This window comes from Pezoporus occidentalis, unplaced genomic scaffold, assembly GCF_034315485.1.
Source record: "Pezoporus occidentalis ecotype Australia unplaced genomic scaffold, CSIRO_AGI_Poc_V1 ctg138, whole genome shotgun sequence".
NCBI classification, from domain to species: Eukaryota; Metazoa; Chordata; class Aves; order Psittaciformes; family Psittacidae; genus Pezoporus; species Pezoporus occidentalis.
In genome coordinates, this window is record NW_026913188.1 from 1,354,533 (window position 1) to 1,371,881 (window position 17,349).

Consider the following 17,349-nt stretch of genomic DNA (forward strand, 5'->3'; position numbering starts at 1 on the left):
CCTAATGTCTAATCTGTATCTCCCCTCTGTCAGTTTAAAGCCATTCCTCCTCGTCCTATCACTACATGCCCTTGTAAAAAGTCACTCTCGAGATTCCTTGTGGACCCTTCTAGGTACTGGAAGGCTGCTCTAAGGTCTTCCATAAGCCTTCTCTTCTCCAGGCTGAACAAGCCTGGTTTGGGTTGTTTCTAACAGTAATTGAACTGGTTTAGCTAATTGGCTTTTAAGATGCTGAACTGTTGATCTGTTCAGGGTTTCATATAATGTATATATGTATTTTTTTCTCCCCTTGAAGACCAAGTTCATGAAAAAGCAATATTCCTGCTTACAGGAATGGTACTTTCATTCTGTACCATCACTAGTTAATACTTAGGTCAATCCCAGTTGTTCCCTATGTACCAGCACCATTCAGACTAACGCCAAGGCCTGTTCCATGGAGCAGCCATAACTGAGCCCAGTGACTGTGGACCCTTCCAGGCAGGGTAAGTCCCTGTGAGCCGCGGAGCAAGTACCAAACCATGCACCTCTACCAAGGATAACTTAAACCCTGGGCTGATCCTCTGTGATTTCCTTACACGGGCTGAGGAGGCGTTAGTGCAGGTTAGGGCAGTGCCACGCTCCTGGAGCTGTGTGTGGCTTGAAGCAGTGATTTTCAGTGGTGGTCTGAGAGCTGAATACCCTGTGCCACTGCTGCTCATTTCCTGTTCAGTTGATGCACTTTTCTCAGCAAAACAAGTCATCCCCTCTTTGCTTTTCTGAGTGCCCGTGAACTCAGCCGTTCCCTAGTCACCTGCCAAAGACTTTGGCTGTCGCCATGAGAACTGGACTTTTCTCCACTACAAAGCCTGGAAGCAAGCTAACACAGCACAACACTGAAACTTAATGTTACACAACAGGAGGAGACCCCTGTTATTGTGTTCTCTTATTTGTTTTGAAGCAGATCAAAAGCCACCACAGAATCCTCTGTGCTCGCCCGCGTATGAGCTGACTGTGGAAACTGGGTTATGTGCCCTCGAGGCTGTGCAGAGCCTTGAATGAGGAATGACCTTTGCTGTCCCTTCCTGCAGGTCTTCATCAGCTTTTGTGCAGTCGGGGACAAGAAGAAATACCCGATGTTGGCCACTGGACACTGCCATACAAAAGCTGCCACCACAGGCTGATTGATGTGCCTGCTGATGGACAGTTGTGTTGCAGTAGTTTCTCCAGGATGAAGAACAAAAGCCCTGCTCTGAGGTGGGGTGGCTGCTGTGCCTGCCCCACACTGACCTGCCTGCCACCCATCCCCTTCTTCCTTCTGGGCAGATAGTGGTCCTCAACCACAGCCAGATGCCCTTAACTAAGCAAGGACTAGAAATGTGTCTCCAAGTAGCTCTTCTCCCCATAAACACAAGTTGGGCAGCGTGGTGGGCTTGTTGGGGCAGCCACAGTCCAAGCCTAGGAGATATCCTTGACAGTGTCTGATACACAGCTGGATGTCTCTGGTGCAGCTGTCAGCCCAACACTCCCTGCCAGCTGTGGGAGTGTGTGCATTGCCACCAGTTCTGCAGCATAAGGCCACTGACCATTACCTGTGGCACTCCCTCCTTCCCCAGCACGGTGGCACCCCTTCTGCTGTAGGAAATGCCCCCGTGTAGACTTCTTCATGCTTTTCACTCTGGGACCATGTTTATAAAATGTGGAAGCAGGGGTGTTGTTTTCACCCCGTTATTCCCACAGAGAGCAGGAGGGTGGTAGTGGCCAACTGGGTTGCTGGGGAATTCCACAGCCAGTGTGAATGGGGGTTGGCTGCCCTTGATGGGTGCTCAGGCAGAGCTGCATGAGGTTGGTGGCTCTTTTGGGATGGTCTTCGGGTATGGAGGGGCTTGAGTGAGCTTATGGGGATGGTGCTCTTTAAGTTAGGTAGGAGTCTGGGAATGAGCATTCTTCAGGCTGAGACACTAATGGGACCCGATGCAGGATGGGCTGTGGGTAGCTGGGGATTGCCAGTAGTGTTCCCTTTATGTGGAAGGTAGACTGGCAATCTGGGTTGGGATGTTGGAATACATGGCGATTTACCCAGCAAAACTACACGCAAAGACAGAACTATCTTCTTTATTATAAAGATACACTATGAGGAACAAACCTGAATGTATATGGAAGCTTGTAATGGTACATGCCAAAAATGTACAGTACTATACATAAAAGTGCATTGTCACAACAGATTAACAGTACATTTCTCTTCCAGAACCGTGAAAATTCCATGTTTTTATTTGTTCTTTGAGAGTGGAAGGAATGCAATGGGAATGCAGCCATACACGAACAGGGAAGGATGCAATGGAAATGCAACAGTACAAGAGCAAGGCTAAAGCTCCTCTAAAATTTAAAGGCACTTTCACATGTACATACTACAGATGTACATTGACACAATTAGGTAACAGTCAACAAGCAGGAAGCTACCAGTACTGCAATTTATCAAACTTGACAGTAAAGGACAATACTGATTGGATTAGGTGTGCAGGAGTTACCCTTTAGTACGTCTGTAGTTGTAGCAGTCTTTCCTGTTACATATCCACTTACTATACTTTTAAGTATCTATAATAACCATCAAACTACACATTTAACTGTGTGAATGCACTAAGTGGATGCATTCACTAAATGCACGGTTTCTAATATTTTCTTTTGCTAAACAATTTCTAATATAAGCATTATGGAGTCCAGTACAGTTATTTAAACATACAAAATTCCCTATGCCATTTAAAGATACAGGTATCCATCTCGATTATGCCGGGTGTGTCAATTGAAAAACGCATGAGACTAAAACTGCATGTCAATGAAAGCTGAAATTCCAGTTTGTTCCACTGACTCTAGTACATTGGGGAACTACTTCAAAACAGCTCTGGTCCCGACCAAGTGAACAGACCCTATAGCCCAGCACTCCACTGGCCTAGCTTAGGCTCTTGCCCTAGTGTTAGGACCAGGCAGCCAAGGTGAGAGGACCAGAGGTTCACTGACCACTGCTGCACGGTCGCCGTGGCGGACTAAGACTTTGCCTCTAACCTACACGTGCATGAAGTCTGTGGCTGGTTTGAGAAGGGTTTGCAAATACTAGGAGCACTTTGGGCCTCTGAGGCAGTTTGTGGGGTACTTCTCACACTTGGGGCTTTTTATTACCTACCTACAGGGTGTAAACCAGAGCAGGAACAAGTTGCTCCTAAGTAACAACAGGAAATGACTCCTGTCACCTCAGTAATTAATTACGCCCATCAAATTTTATCACTACTCTTCTCCTCCCAAACTCAACTGTTAGGTACAGTGAGTGGTACTTAGCTTTCAACAAGCCTTCAAGCTTTCCAACAGTGAGATCTCAAAGAATACATGGAAAGACAAGTCTTACTTAAAGCCAGTTGTACTCCTATAGGTGGACCACAGTGGAACTTTTTTTCCCCCCATCTCTTCAATGAAACTTACTTTATGAATTGGATGTTGGAAAATATATTATGGCTTACTGTCGCAATGTGCAAAACAGCTGTACATTTAGTTCACGCCTCACAAAGTCTAACAACAGAGCGCTAAGCAAAGTTGACAGCCGTCACTCACACAGACAGGAGGAAGGTACTGATTTCTGTCACTGTAAAAGAAAGGGGAAGGGGGGAAGTGGTTATGGAAGCTTTAGGCAGCTTGAGTCGAGGCGGTAGGAACTCAGCTGCCTGTCCTGTGAGTGAGCCTGCACTGCTGCAGGAGGGGGCCCCTCTTCAGAGAGTCCCCGTCTTGCTGCCGTCAGCATAACGGGGACATGCGCTGTGTTTGCGCCAGGCAAGGCAGCCGGTGGAGCTGGGTCAGCTCCAAACGCTATTACCATTCAAATCCTGTCTTTAATTGGACACTGAGCAATGAAGTCAACAGGACACTCTGCCAAACTACCGGGCAGTTTGATTGTTCCGATCGCCTATCAGCCTGCACAATGGATCACCAGGTTCACGTACCTCCCAGAGCCTGGCTCGCTCAACTATGGACTTTAAGTGAATTCAGCTCTTGTGGAAAATGTGGGGAATGAAGGTCTAGCTTCACGGGAAAGGTACACTATTACACAGGGCAGCAAAAGTAGTTTCCAGATGCAATCCTGGAGATGTGCTTTAGCTGTGACCTGGAATGCTGCTTTTTACCAGTGAGGGCAATGCGATCTCCACATCATCTAGCACTTGTCTTTTGTAAGACCACCAACACGAGAGCTAAACTTGGTGCCAATTACACGAGTTGTGAGGGTTTGGTGGTGGGTTTGTTGGCTTTATTTTTTTGCTGTGTCTTAAATAAGAAACGTGGCCTGAGATGACTTGGACATTCCACACAGACACTTAATCCTCACATGCTAGATTTCAACTCTTTCTAACCTGCTTGAGATTTGGTTTGGTGACCCAGAAGTGAGAGGTCCCACCTCCCCTGCCCCCCCCAGACCCTCCCCCCCCCCCTTAGTTTTGTGCAGGATCAATTATTATATAGCTACAATAAGACTGTGAAGTATGGTACAATGTGGCAAGCTGTTTGTGATCCGTGTTGAGTTTATTACAAATGGTGCAGCATCAAGTTTTCAAGTAAGTTTACGTTTGTTTTTTAAAACGATGCACAATTGTCCAGTTTTTCTTTTAATTGAAACAATACAAAATAAAAATGCCCATGTTAATGTAGCTAGTTTCAGACAGTACATTCAAAAACACCGAAAATCAAAGCCTCTCCAGTTACAAACATGAACAAATGATGTTACGGAGCCCTGACATCTATTGTTACTCCATCCCTTTCCCTAGCATACCCCAGCCAGGCACTGTGGGTGGCTGAGCTGTCTACATTGTGCAAGATTTGTCGGCTGGACCCTGGGAAGAAGGGGAAGGCCCTATGCTAGGATTTGTTTTTGGAAGAACAATAGGTTTTGGCCTAAGAGCAGGAGGTTTCAGCTGTACTCCCATTCTAGGGGCCACCATGGGCTTGAAAGTACTCATGGTGTCGCTGGAAGAACTAGTGCTACGGCGGATCTGAGGCTCGGAGCTCCTTAGAACGACACTGTGGAGAGGGCTGAGCGACTCCGTGGAGGTGGCAGGGGTAGGGCTGTTCTTCATTTGTTCCAAGGTGTCCAACACAACATCAGGGGCGTGCTTGGCTGAGCTCTGCCGCTCCAGCTCGCGGAGCTCGTTCAGCGCCGTGTTCATTGTCTCTTCGATGTCCTGGGTCAGAGCACAGAGAGCAGCAGGTCATTCAAACTACTACTGAATGCAAAGCATCAGAGGAGCAAAAGGATGGCGTGAAAAATGCGTGAATTAAATTGCCAACCGTCCTCTCCTTAACGAGTATTACAGCGCTAAAACCAATTCCCACCACATTTATTTGGAAGCCAATGTGATTGTCAAGATGGCAGCTTTGGTTGGATGTTACAAACATTTAATCTCTTTACATGAGAGAATCAAAAGAAACGATTAAAACAAAACTTTAGGCAATTTTACGAACTGATTCTCAAGACAATGGGTATTCGCTTAGCAGTGTTTTTAACTGTGAAGATTTCCGTCATCTCCTGTGTACTGGCAGCTGCAGGGATTTTATTCCATTTGCTCGCTCTTCACTAACTGCTTCCATTGTCTAGTGCCTCAGGTGTTCAGGATCTGCACTCCCTCAAATGGATTATAAAACCTGGTTTTGGAAGGAACTAAAGCTTGTGTGTCTATCAGCTCTTCTCTCCTTTTGTGACTCTGAGTTAAATGTTAAGCAGAAAAAAAAGCAAGATATTGTTCAGTGAGCTTTTCGTCAGAATTTCTGGCACAAATGCTGAAAGAGCACACCAAGACACTAATTTACAACTTTTCAGTGGTATTGAGATACAGCTGAGCTTAAAATGTCTGGTGTTTCCTGCTTGCTCACAGTGACTTTCACAGTTTTCTTTTTAATTGCCGAATGATCACGAGTGCAGGTGCATAAAAAAAGTCAGCAGCTTAAGCCAAACAGCACTCTATGTGGTTCTAGAAAAGTGAATAAATAACAGTAAAATATAACAGTAACAACAGTTACACTTTCTAACTGTAATACATGGTTCATCCCTCTGATGCAAGCATGACAGTCCCTTCTATCCCTTGCTGGAAGCAGAGTTTGAAAGCAAGCATTACCAGCACATTACATTTTAAAACACGAGTGCCAGTGTTATTGTAAAATACTTCTGCAGTCATAGCGTACCCTCAGGGTGCCCCTAGTAATCAAGTTATCCTACCTAGGCAATATGAGAGTTCTGCAGACAGCAGTTATCTATTTGCTCACGAGCTGTTACCAGCTCTCTACAGCGGAATGATTCGATGTTTGGGGTGCTCCCTATTCCCTCCTTCTCACCTCTTCACTGCCAGGAATGAGACTGGTGAGTGTTCACATGGGGATAAGATGGCCCACGATTTACGCAGGTGCGATGTCTTGCACATTATGCTCTTAGGCACAACTACAAGCATCAAATCAACACATAGCATGAACTACAGAAGAACTATACAAAAACTCCCTCAAATTCACAACACCCTGGAGTGCAAATCTGTGCTCTGAATGGCAATGGTTGCTGCTAGTCAGTCAGAGCACTTTTCTACGTACCATAATACTGTGAAATAATTGAACGCTAATTACATGCAAGTTAGAATAGGCCAGCCTTCATCAGAGCACAGTGATTTACACAGCTGTTGTAATCACACACTATCCTACTGTTTCGCTTGGCAGAGGCAATTTCATTACACTATAATGGGAAATAATTTCTTTTTATTGCTTCTACAACGTCTACTCCCCCTTGTGCTGCTTCTATCCAGGATCCCTTAGTGCACCTTCTTTCACACACACTCTATTGAGAAAGCTAAGTAGAATAATTTCCTGCACACCCACCCCTACCAGCATATATCCTCTGTGCTATGCTATTCACCAGCGCTCCCTCCACAGAAAATCAGAGAGTGACATGAAATAAAGGAAACACAAACCTGAGCTATTGACTCTGGGTCCAGTGGTTTATGGTCATTGAAACCTGTGTACTGACCGGATGACGTAGATCTTCTAATCGGAGGGCTATCAATCTTCTTTAGAGAATCATGCCTACTGATGTTGGTGAGACTGCCATGGCCAGGCCTGCGCCGCCTCTCAGGGCTGTCGGCATTGAGGTTGCGATTTTGAAGGAGGGCTCTGGGACTGCAGTGAGTTGCCAGGCTGGGGGAACCTAGATCCACAGATGAGTTGGAGAGAGGGTGAGGAGGGTGTACGGGGCAGTGACCATCACTGCTCCTGCCAGGGCGTCTTAGAGGAGGTGGAGGTTCTGATCTCTTCCGTTGCCTGCACCAATGAAGAAGTGGTTATAGGACAAGTCACAGTGACCCATCATCAACACGTGAAGTGATTGCTGTGTTACCTGAGCTGTGTGCAGCACTACTGAAAACACGTTCTGCTCTAGCTTACCTTCCCAAATACACGTCGGAGTGACGGTCAGTGGGAGAATTCATGTCCTTTGATGACGACTTATCCTCAGTTATGGGTCCGCTGCTGGCCTCACTGTCTGCTTTCTGACTCAGGGTATCTGAGAAAGTATCATCCCTGAACAGAACACACACGGTGAGATGAGAAATCAGTGAGTTAAGTGTGACAGAGAGTACTTTGGCACTCCCAGATATTTACCCCCTTATGCTTAGGAAACCAGGCATGTTTTAATGCACTGCAGCCCCTTCATGTCTCCAAAAATCCCTTATAATCCTGTTTACTGAGCTCTTTACATTTCATATGTAACTTTCCTGTAGGGAAGAACTTTGTCATCCTTGGCAAAGTACATGCTTAATACTGTAAAACAAGAGTTGAAGGCTGCATTTCTCCAGCCCTTGCTATTCTAAAGTTAAATGTCAGCAATTGCTGCAAAGAGATAGTAAAATTAAAATAGGTGCAGTAACATCTGTCCCTTAATGTACTGGGAACATATCCATAAACAAGGTAGCTTAGCCTAGCAGTACCTTTTGATTAAGAGCTGTCAATTCAGGGCAGTAAAGACAGAGGCATCCTGCACAGAAGGCAAATGTTTTACCTATCTGAGACTTCAAACCACTGTCCCATTGGGAAACCACTTTGTTAATGGCTTCAGTATGTTTTTACACCCCATTAAGAATCTAGTCACAGCAGACACTGCTTACATATCCTGCACCACTATGTACTGGTGAGGTACAAGGCCATCAATTCCGTTGTGCCTTCCTTCCCACCAGTCTTCAGATGCTCGGTGATAGAGCAGAAGCGAAGCTCCTTTCTTGAAAGAGAGTTCTCGTGCAGACCTTCCAACGTAGTCAAACTTTGCTATAGCTTCTATGGGCTCACACTCTGGGTACAGAGAGAAGAAGAAGAATAGTATCGGATTCCACACTGGCTTATCTGCTCCTTTTGGTTTCATAAACCGCATTTATTGCATTTTCTCAGCGCTCACTCTTATTGATCAGAGATCAGCTGAGCTAAGGCAGACTTCAGGCAGTCGTTATAATATATCTCTTACAAAGAAACATAATCAATCTGTGCCACAAGCGTAAAGCATCTGGGCTGCCTCACAAGCTGCAGAAAACGTAACAGCATACTCAAACATTACAATAGCTGCTGCTGGGACAGAGGCCTCTGCCTCCTGCTGCAAGGGCTCCTTCATGGCTGGGGCATGGGATGGAGGCCAAAAATAAGAAGAACAAACTCAGATAAATAATCAGAGACCCGAGAAACCAGTTTGATAAAGGAAAAGTAAACTGGAGCATCATTAACATCTGCAGTGGCAAAGGAAGATGGGATTTATCTGTTCATGAGTAGGGATACTTTGCTTAATTGGGCGATGACATTTCTGTGTTTTACATGACGAGCACGCAGACCTAGTGAAAACCTAGTGTTTTAGTCAACACTGAAACCCAGTGCTTTCATCTGCTTCCTTAACACCCTTTTTCAGTGAAGCAGACACCTAAGGATGAGTCCTCCGTAGGGGCAGTCCCTGTGCGGCCTGAAGCTGCCTGAGGTAGCTCTGTGTAATCCAGCATCCCACGTTCCTCTGGCTTCTGCACTGGAGACTGGTATTTTCCGAAGTCAAACACTGGTTATAGCAGTCCTGGCTAATCTTCTGTCACTATGTTGGTAAATCCAGCCTTACACTGGTGATGGACTCCGTCCTGTAACCTGTGCTTGGGTTGGAAACCAACTGACGTCAGTGAAGGGCCCCTGCTGAGGGTCGGTCTGCAGGTATCTTCAGAGCTATGCCTGGACACTGGTGAAACAGCTACGATTTTAGCACCAATAATTTCTTCTGCACAAAACTAAAAGTACCTGAGCTCTAACTGTCATCACAGTCTCAAAACAAAAAGAAAAAACCTGCAAAATACAGGTTTAAAAATCACACACTTTGCTGAATGCAATAACTCAAGAGTCCCCCAAATGACAAATTTCTTTACATAATTAGAGCAATATTTAGATGGAAATTTAACATCTGGGCTAACGAATAGCATAGCAACTTTCTGTCTGTACAAACTAAAATCACTGATGCTGTAACTCCCCAGAGAACCGGGCCAGTAATGAAAGCCACTGTCCCCTTATGACAACGTTTTGCACAGGAATGTCTTTTTAAAATTAACTTCATCCTGCAGCATGAAAACATAATGAAAGCACCATTACTGAGGTTACACTTTACAGCTTGTTTCTTTAATAACTTGCCCAGCCTGCAGAAGGCTGCCTTGTGGTTTGCTGCTTCTGCAGTCAGGCTAAGAGCTCCTGTCAGTGATGACCTGCAGGGTGTTTAGGAGTTACAAACTCAGAACCTTTCCAAAGATGGCAGGCAGTGGTACGGGGAATTCACTGCTCCAAATGCAAAAGTAATGTATGCTGGCAGAAATTACTTTGATTATATAAGCGTCAATGAGAACCTAGCAATAGCAGTATTAACTCCTGAAAAGCATGGCTTGTTGGCAGCATTCCCTGGTGGGTGGGTGGGTGGGAGGGAGATGATAGGCTTCTTGGTTTGATGGTTTTTAGGCAAAGAAAATGTAAAGATGGCATAGAAAGAAACGTTCTGTAAAACTGGAAAATGTTTAATGCTGGTGCATATATACTAACATACAATCTTGCGGTCATTTCTAGATACTATGTCTATGGTCTATCTCTAACAGAGAGTATAGATGGGACAAAGCAGCTATAGGCATGGAAGGACCCCACTGCCAAATGAAAAGAAAGGAAACTAATAAACATGCCTGCTTATTTTGCATTGTGTTTAAGAGGGCAGTATTATGTTGAACGGCAATAATACAACACTGACAAAAGAACACTGTTTCGATACATATCATGCACGTTGCTTGTGGAATTCATTATAAGAAGGTATTACTGGGATCAGGTAGGACTGAAAAGGAGCAGATGTTTGTACGAACACGCTGTTCTCAGACTGCAGGTAAATTATGGGTTATGGAAGAGTGGGTCAAGAATTCACAAGCAAAAGCTCCCAGCTTTCAGAGAGCCACTCACTAACTGGTAATACTTTAAAGAAACCCCAGCTGAACAAAAAACCTTTACAGCAAGAAAGAAAATCCCAGCTTTCCTGTACATATTTTCCTTTGACATTCTCTGAAGTTAACTGATAACGGTCAAGGGTACTGGATTTATCCATAAATCCCTACACTGATTATCTGTGGGATTTCCCATTTCTCTGCTAATTTCAACAGACCGTGCAGTATCCACATTTGAGTATACAGGTCTTTCTATTTACAAATTAATGGACTGAACTAGAAATAGCTCTATCTCCCTCAGTGGAATTACACTAATCTAAGTCTGGTGCATGATGGGAATCTGATTTTTGTATCCTTCCATTGCCTCACACACTTTCTCAGAGGTCTGCCCCACTGGAATCAGCCGTATGAATTGGTAATGTACCCATAATGGATGTGACTTCTGAGACATGCTTGTTAGATTGCCTGGGTAAGAAATCCCAGCTCCTCAGCGGGAAGTGCCCAGTAGATCTCACACAGTTTTCTTAATAGAGGAAGAAGTAAGTGCAGGCAGACTTTACCATTTTGAAAGGGGCATTTTCTTTGCTTGAATGTTGCTTCTACATGGACAGGGCAAACAGTACTGAGACTGTACTTAAACAGTAATTCACCTTGTTAGAGGTCAAGCCTCAATAGTTAAAACCAAAGTACCGTGACAGTTACTTCTAGAAATAAATGCATTTTTAAAAGTGAAGTCATTTAATAATCAAGATTTACTGAATGACAAGCATTTCCAAAATAGCTGATGAAAGCTAAATTTGGGATCTGTAACTAAAATCTGTGTAGTACTGAATGTCTAATGGTAAAATTGACAGCTCGGACGGCAATGCAATTGCGCTGCTATGTCCACAATGCGAGCATTTGCCTACAACAGCGAAAGGATTTGATGACATCCAGTATCTCACTAGCTATCACCTCCAGTGACTCAGGTGATGCTATGGAAGTGAAAAACTAGGACAAACTGAAGAACTGTGGGAAAAGCTTTTCTGCTTGCAAGAGCAGAAAAGGCAGAAGAAACACAAGTGCTAATTTCAATTTTGGGATTGGAGTGCCAGATGTAGCACTAACCTCCCTACAGGGGCGGTGGCACTGAAGTGACATCGTGCTGCCCTCTCTGCCTCAAGGCACAAGGAGCTAAGGAAGAGAGGGGACACCATCCCCTGCACTTCTTTCTTGGGTGGAGGTGAAGGGGGTGGGTTGCTCTGCCCTTGTTCAGATGTACCCTGGCTGTTGGGAACAGAGTTATGTCCTGGAAAGACACTATCGCCCAGTGTCTTTATCCCCCTTCTGCACCCCATCAGGGAATTTCCTTTTGCTTTGCAATTCCCAAGTCCTGTCTCCAGGACAGTGGTTCTCTGGCTGGGGAACAACAGCAGCAAAGAAATGTTGCAAGGTGTTGACAGAACAGAATTTGGCAAAATGCTGATCACAGCATGCACTACTGAAAAGTGGGAAAATTACTGTGTGTTGGGGACAAAACAACAGCTTACAGTCTTATGTGTCCCTGTAATTTTTGTTTCCAGCAGAACCACCATCTCAGTTTTTACCCTATGTTTATGAGATACCTATGAACAGTGTGATATATGTAAGGTTCCCCAGGAGAAACCCATCTGTTTAACTTCCTCAGGAAATTCCCTCTTACTTCCTTTGAAAACAAACCTAGCCACCCTTTTCCATGTGCCTCCAACAAGAACAAAAACCCCCCAGCAAATCAAAGTTAAAGGAAATATGCTAAAAACTGCTTCAGCAAAACATGAACAATATCCTCTGAGTCTTTACTATACAGGCACTTTCAGGTAAAGGCTCTTCTGCAGTAAAACAACAGATTTTTTGTGCATCAGATTCAGCATAAATGTTCTGAACTTCACATTTTCGACTTCATTTCCAGATTTAGGAGAAAGAAGAAACTTATGTGTTTTCCTTAACAGGGATAGTTTCTGCACATTTAAAGAAGACTGCAAACACTACAGTAAAACGTGTCTCCTTCTCTTTCCTTCTTCCCTTTCTAGTGATCAACAGAATTATAAAACACTTCTGTATGTGATGCAGACTTGCTAATCTTTACCTTTGCAGCAGTATTTCGCCAGATTACAAATATTTTTGGGCTAACATTTCTCTCCAAACACAAATGTCCACTTCCTTTCTCAATGAATTACTTAAAAAGGTGCAATGGGGCAACCCAAATTAAATTCCAGACCCATCTGGTGAGCAAATCCCATGTCTTGAGCAGTTACATCATTTATCAGAACTTTGTCCTGTTGACAGTTATTCTCTTCAGGTCTTGTCTTCACCAGTAACACAGTCATACCATAGGCAGCACCACAACAGGAATGTAAAACTGTTATTATAACACTGGTGAGGTAAAGCCCATGGTCATTGAGGCACAGGTGATGCACTATGCGATGCCACAGTCCTGCTCCTCTGGATCCTGGTGGTGTTTTAATCTTTCCTAGGCATGAAGTGCGTGCTTTAGAGTGCTGCTGAAAAGCTGCACTTCTTTTCCATACCCATACTGTCCCTCAGTTTGGTCACAGAATCCCAAAGCTGGCGCCAGCTGAACCAGTGTGTCAGCACACAAGAGAGTGTGTCAGGATTTCATTACTTCACCTGTGCTCTAAATGAGAGACAGACAGACTTAGAATCATAGAATGGTTTGTGTTGGAAGGGACCTTATAGCTCATCCAGTTCCAACCTCCCTGCCATGGGCAGGAACACCTTCCACTAGTTCAGATTGCTGAAAGCCCTGTCCAACCTGGCATTGAACACTGCCAGGAATGGAGCATTCATAACTTTCTTGGGCAGCCCATTCCAGTGCCTCACCACCATCACAGTAAAGAACTTTATCTTCCGTATATCTAACCTGAACTTCCCCTGTTTAAGTTTGAACCTATGACCCCTCATCCTGTCACTACGGTCCCCGATGAAGACACTTCTTCAGCTTCCACTCTTGCTTCGTACCTCCAATGGAAGAAGGAGCTCTTATGAAGTGTAGCTATACTATCTTGGGAAAATAAAATGCAATTATGAGTTTGTTCACACCATTTAGCAGAGCTGTGCCGTAGAAAGATGGGGGGTTAGCTCTACAGAGCTGATCAAGAGGAACCATGTACAGGCTATCTTGTAAAACTTCTGGCATTCCCTACTGTGGGTGCAGGCATGGGTTTACACCCCTAGGCAGAAGATTAACACTGACTTCTATCTTCAGTTTCCCACCGCCTTCTGGGATGCCTGCTCACCCAACTGTCCCTCCTCTCCAAACATCTGCAGTGATAGACTGTGCCTGCCCCTCCTCACCATGGCAAAGGGGAAGAGGCAAGCAATCTGTCACTGACAGCTTGTCTACGTGACAAAACAGATGGGTTTAGCTACAGTGGAACTATGTTTACATTGTTCTGTGTGCAATGGGACCAGTGTAGCCAGGTTTCCTACAGATATACCTTCCTGTTCCCCTTCCCTATGGCAATCATCCCAGGCCCTAACCAGTATCCCTTATGACATATTTTAAAAAACAAATCCCTTCTCTGTTGTAGCTCTTTTCCTCTCCTTCCTCCGTGTCTGTCTCTTCCTCTTCCTCCTTCCACACATCCTCTGAGACGGACAAAGGGAAGCTTAGCTAGGGTGCTAAGTGCACGTGTGCTGGTTGCTCTCTCTGGCTTGCCTGCTGGCCAGATATGCAGTGAGCTCATGCTGCAGCTCTTGTCTAGAGGAGTGTTATTCTGAAACCTCCACCTCTAAATGGCTACTAATCGTCAGGAAAATGGGAGCTGCTAAATAATTGTGACACCTCTTTCCATCTGCAACACTTGGCAGAAGTGACTGGGAGGGCCACCTGAAGGATGGTCCAACTGAAATATATCACAGATACCCCTTTAGGAAATGTGGCTAAAAAGAATTCATATAACAGAAAGGCATCATTTTTTCCCATGGATATCTACTGCAATCAGAACTGTCAGAGTATATGTGATTAATATTTATAGCAAATGACGATTGTTCAGAAGTTTCACTGCAGGGGGTCACACATGTTTTTCAGTAGTTATAAATCCTTCCGATGGAACAGCTTTTAAATTCATATCAAAACAGAGTCCGCTGAATGGCAAATATCCCTTAGCTGAAATACTTAAAGACACAGTTGATAAGTTTAGTTTTTGCAGACAAAAGGTAAAGAGTCTCTAAAAATGTAACACTATATCAGAAAATAATATGTGCTGACTGAAATAGTTTCTCTCTTGCCCTTCCTGTGACTGTGCAAATCAAGAGAGAAGAAGGAAACAGCTGGTCAAACACAGATGAATCAGAGTGAAAAAGCACACAAACAGAGATTAGAGATTCTGGCTTTGCTACTGAACACCAGGACTGAAATCCCCTTCTTTCAAATAAGGCACAATGAGGAAAGGAGGAAGGTCTCCCACATGAAACACCTGTAAAACTTACTCCCATCAAAGGCACAATAATGTGATAGACATACCGTCTTCACTGGTGTGGGGCTCTGTACTAGCATCCTGGTCCACTTCCTCTAATGTACCATGTTCGCTGTATGGGCTGTCACTGAAGGGAAACAAAAGGTCGAGCAGAGAAACACACGTATCAAAAATATGCCACCCCAAGAGATTATTTAAACTTATTCTTGCAATGTTATAAAGTTATGTGCAACATAATTCTCGTGACAGTCTATGAACACACAGCTACTAAAGAAGCCTACACACTCTCTTTCAAACTACATCTTCACTTATCTGTAAGTTTCCAGAACCTCTGAATCCTTTATAAAAAGCATGTGTGTGTTGCCAGGAGAGTGTCCTGGTTTCAGCTGGGATAGAGTTAATTTTCTTCCCCATACCTGGTGCAATGCTGTGTTTTGGCTTGAGTGTGAGAGTGATGTTGACAACTCACTGATGTTTTAGCAGCTGCTGAGCAGTGATTATACACTGTCATGGCATTTTCTGCCTCTTACCCCACCTCACCAGTGAGCAGGCTGGGGGTAACAAGAACCTGGGGGACGGGACCCCCTTTGATCCTAACTACCAAAGGGATATTCCATGCCATATGGTGTCATGCTCAGCACATAAACTGAAGGGAAAGCTGGCTGAAGGCTGCTGCTTGGGAACTGGTTGGGCACTGGTCTGTGGGTAGTGAGCAATTGTACATAACTTGTTATATATATTCTAATTCTTCTATAATTATTATTGTTATTAATGTCCTTATTATTTCCCCTTCCATTTCTGTACTATTAAACTGTCTTTATACCAACACATGAATTTTACTTTTTGTCCCTATTCTCTTCCCCATCCTAGCAGGACAGAGGGGAGTGAGTGGCTGTGTAGTGCTTAACTACCTGCCGGGTTAAACCATGACAGAGGAGAAGGGAGCAGAGGGAAGGCTTCATAAGTTGACATTTGTTAAGGTGGTTCACGGCCAGAGAGCCAGTTTCCTACCTGGCTGTGTGCTCTGCACAGTACACCTGCAATTCCTGGCTGAACATAAGGGTAGCTTACTCCACAAAATGTAGGGAACCTCATCATGATTGCCCTTGCTTCATATATTTTTATAACTAGCACTTTTCTGTGTGAACTTGAATGTTATTTTCATTTCTCTTCATACTTCTATAGTGTGCAAAAGTAATTCTGTATCACAGGAGTTTTCCAGACAACCAGCCTAATGAGTTTGTTAAGGAGATAGAAGGGTCATATTCTGACTTACCAGTAGTCATCTCCAGCCATACATTTTTCGTACACTGGGCCATCAAGTTCTTTAGCATCTGGAAAAATAGCCTCATGGTGGATGATGATAGTTTTGATTATCTCATTCACGTGTGCCTGACAAGACACCTGGTCTTGTATGTCTGGAACAGGCATCAGGGTTGGCCCAAAACAAATGGCCAGGTTGTATGGATCCATCATGTTTTCATCACTGTACTGAGAAAGGCTGTTGTAATAGAAAAAACAAGGAAAATTGTCTTTTCCTCTATGACTAACCTTATTCTGGAGAAACCTTATTTTCCATCACAATTTAGAGATTTCCTGTTCTCCTTGACACTTAATTCCACATAAAGTAACAAAACAAAAAAGGAGATTTCTTCAAGAGGCTATATACATTATAAAGCGAGCTTATAGCATGAATATGTATGTATATGTATGTATGTGTCCTCACACTATTGTGTTTAGCATATGCTAACCTAAAGGGCTAATATAAAATGCATTAGCTGCTGCTGCTTCTATCTCATTGTGTTTATCCTTGGAGGCCCAAGTGGACTGGATGCTAAGTGGATATACATGCCCATAATGTTTCATGAGACCTCGACACATCTCTTCCATCAACTGCCTATATAACTTAGGCAGACTGAATTGTCCTTCTGGAGGCAACACAGTGAGGCTGTGGGTCCTCTGCCCTTTGTGGTTCTGGACTGGACAAAGCCTAGAACAGCTTGATCTAACATTAGAAGCTTTGAGCAGGATGCTAGAGCAGGTGAGGTCTGCCATGAGGTTTGACGATTTCATGTGGCCAAGCAGGCATAACTGCATATGCAGAAAGCAGAATTGGATTTGCAGAAAGTCACACTATGGGAATGTTTTTTCCTGTGGATGCAACAAGACAATTTGGGAGTCAGCCTGCTTTCTGAATTGCATTCCTGTGGAGAGCACAGATGTAGTTAACATGATTGTGTAACAAGTACAGCCTCATAGCTCTGGTCAATCTGTATGTCTAAGTAGAGGCCAAGCTGTGATATAAGCCTTCAAGACATTTACACAGTGTCATTTCTGGGGGCTGAATTCATGCTTCAAAGGAATGGTAATTTTCATAACACTTTAGGTCTCTGCCCCTCTTTAAAATACTGCTTGAAAGTGGTTCA

The 17,349-nt window shown here is 44.1% G+C and overlaps 1 protein-coding gene across 2 annotated transcripts in view; it reads right to left on the reverse strand.

The window, feature by feature from the left end:
* Positions 1–2,075: 2,075 nt before the first annotated feature.
* The window catches only part of SRGAP1 (SLIT-ROBO Rho GTPase activating protein 1), a 141,765-nt gene continuing 126,491 nt past the window's right edge, over positions 2,076–17,349 (reverse strand). For both annotated transcript variants that reach the window (XM_062609444.1, XM_062609445.1), the window contains exons 17-22: positions 16,200–16,424; positions 14,971–15,050; positions 8,148–8,328; positions 7,429–7,563; positions 6,960–7,305; positions 2,076–5,192 (exon numbers count right to left, since the gene is read on the reverse strand). In XM_062609444.1, the coding sequence (XP_062465428.1) occupies positions 4,815–5,192; positions 6,960–7,305; positions 7,429–7,563; positions 8,148–8,328; positions 14,971–15,050; positions 16,200–16,424 (1,345 nt within the window). In that variant the 3' untranslated portion in view covers positions 2,076–4,814. The remainder of the gene's footprint in view (positions 5,193–6,959; positions 7,306–7,428; positions 7,564–8,147; positions 8,329–14,970; positions 15,051–16,199; positions 16,425–17,349) is intronic.